Source organism: Gavialis gangeticus, unplaced genomic scaffold (genome assembly GCF_001723915.1).
Source record: "Gavialis gangeticus isolate Ggan-Ray unplaced genomic scaffold, GavGan_comp1, whole genome shotgun sequence".
NCBI lineage: Eukaryota > Metazoa > Chordata > Crocodylia > Gavialidae > Gavialis > Gavialis gangeticus.
The window spans coordinates 59166879-59169120 of record NW_017728994.1 but is presented as its reverse complement, the minus strand read 5'-3'; the positions used below and the strand labels follow the sequence as shown (position 1 = coordinate 59169120).

The following is a 2242-nucleotide window of genomic DNA, read 5'->3' as shown; positions in this document are numbered from 1 at the left end:
CCGCCGCCGCGCCGCCGCTCCGGGGGGACCCGGCCGCCGCCAGGATGCTCCTGCCCACCTTGTACCTCGTGCTGCCCCTGCTGGGTGAGTGCCCCCCGCGCCCGCGGGCAAGTTTCCCCGGGACTTGGGATTTTTTTGCAGCCCCAACTCGGAGGGAAACTTTCCCACTAGGGTTTTTTTTCCTCTCCTCTTTCTACCCACCCTACCTCCTGCGGGTGGAAAAGGGGGGGGGGGGGATGGCAGGTTTTCCAGCCCTCAATCCTGTTTGCTGCTTGCCCCCCCCAGTGCTGTGGGGAAGGGGGAGGGCTGGGTTGTGGTGGGGAAGGGGTTAATGCCACTTGTTTTTCTGCCCCAAGACAGAAAAGAAGGGAGAGAAATAGGGGTTGCGGGGGGATGGGGACGGATGCATGGGCACCTTGGAAATGTGTGGGGAAGAGCAAAATAAATGCCTAGAGAGACTGAGAGCTGGGGTGGGGGGGTTCATTTCGGTCCCAATTGAAATCGCAGCCCCGGTGGTAAGGGGGGGGGGAGCATGTCGTGTGTGTCATCGTCCCCCCCAGCCCAGCATCAGGAGGGAGAGGGAGGCACGGTGGAGCTGGGGAAGGGGGTCCCTATTCCCTTGTGTACAGGAGGCTCCTTCTAGTCCCTCTTCTGCCCTTAAACTCCCCCCTTAGGGTCCGTGCGGCTCAGGGGGGCGTCTCTCTGCACGCTCCCAGGCCCGACCCTGCCCCTGTTGGGAGCCGGCGGGGAGCTGCGCTGCCCAAGGGCCCCCCGGGCTGCAGCCGCGGGCGCCGAGCCCCTCTGCTCGCTCCCTGAGAGACTTTGTGGCTTTGTTTCCTCTGTCTCCAGATGCACTTTTGTCCGCAGAAGTGAGCGGGCTGCCTGGAGGGGACCGCCTGGACTGCGTGAAAGCCAGCGATCAATGTCTCAAGGAGCAGAGCTGTAGCACTAAATACAGGACACTGAGGCAGTGCGTGGCCGGCAAAGAGAGCAACTTCAGCCGGGCGACGGGCCTGGAGGCGAAGGACGAGTGCAAAAGCGCCATGGAGGCTCTCAAGCAGAAATCCCTGTACAACTGCCGCTGCAAGAGGGGCATGAAGAAGGAGAAGAACTGCCTGCGCATTTACTGGAGCATGTACCAAATCTTACAGGGTACGTTGCGAAACACAGACACTCTCCGCTCCCCCCCAGCGCAGCGTGCTCGCATGGCCCCTCGCAGCCTCACTCGGGGCCACTGCAGAGGGGCTGGCCTCACTGCTCCCCTCGTGCTCTTCAGCTGCGCAGTCGGGACCTCTCCTCTGACCCAGGACCAGCTGCCGCTCTTGGGAAATTTGCAGGCAGGGTTTCCTCCAGGGGATGCAGCTGACCTTTGCGAAGCGTCGGGCATGAGCCTGTGCGCAAGCTCCAGCAGCCACCCACCTGTGGCTTTGCCCTGACCCAGGAGTTTAAGCACTTGTTAACTAGCTCTCCCTTCCCATGGGCACTATAGCTACGTAGCTTCCCGGGGCAGCGTAGATGTGAAGTCCAGGTTCTTCTACTCTTCCTTTCCCTGCCCTTGTATTTACCAACAGCAACCCACCCAGGGACAGATGTGTGAGAGAGGGCCCCTTACTTTGCAGAGCATGGGAAAGGAGCTGATTAGAAATGACAGGAGGAACTGGCAGGACCTGCTCCACGCCCACTGAAGTCCTTGGCAAATCTTCCACCGGCTGCTGGGGACAGGAGGGGCCCTTAGTCAGTAGAGATGTATACACCACCCTGGCACGATTCTGCATTAAGGACCTCTCAGGTCAATGGGCAGTGCTGGCTCCTGCTCGCCTCAGACATTCATCCTGAAAGCGTTTCTGCCTTTTTATTGTTTCATTGTTGTTGGGTTGCGGGTTTTTTTGGTTAGCTTATCCAACAAAATGTCAATTGGACTGTGGCGAGGAGCTGAGTGTCTGTTGGTTACCCCTTTCATAATCAATCACTCTACTCCTCCTCGGACGCTTTATGCAGTGTAAATCTCTCTCCTCTCCGGAAAGCTTTCTCTTGGGAGGGTTACCTTCAGTGATGCCAGGTTTCAAATGGCCCCTGATCTTTTTTTCTCTTAAGCCAGGGCCTGATGCGAGTAAAAGGGAACTTCCCCTTCCCAGCAGCTCTCTTCTTGGCACCTGAAGACAGGAAATGGTTGTGATGTCACAGCTTGTCTCTTCAGATTTGTGACTTCATTCCAGGGAGGAGAAGGGGAGGGAGTTAATGG

General features: G+C 58.3%; 1 protein-coding gene across 1 annotated transcript in view; it reads left to right on the top strand.

Annotated features, from left to right (window-relative positions):
• Nucleotides 1–6: 6 nt before the first annotated feature.
• Nucleotides 7–2242, top strand: part of GFRA1 (GDNF family receptor alpha 1) — a 269099-nt gene continuing 266863 nt past the window's right edge. The window contains exons 1-2 of the mRNA XM_019502888.1: nt 7–84; nt 850–1152. Coding sequence (XP_019358433.1) covers nt 45–84; nt 850–1152 — 343 coding nt within the window. The 5' untranslated portion in view covers nt 7–44. The remainder of the gene's footprint in view (nt 85–849; nt 1153–2242) is intronic.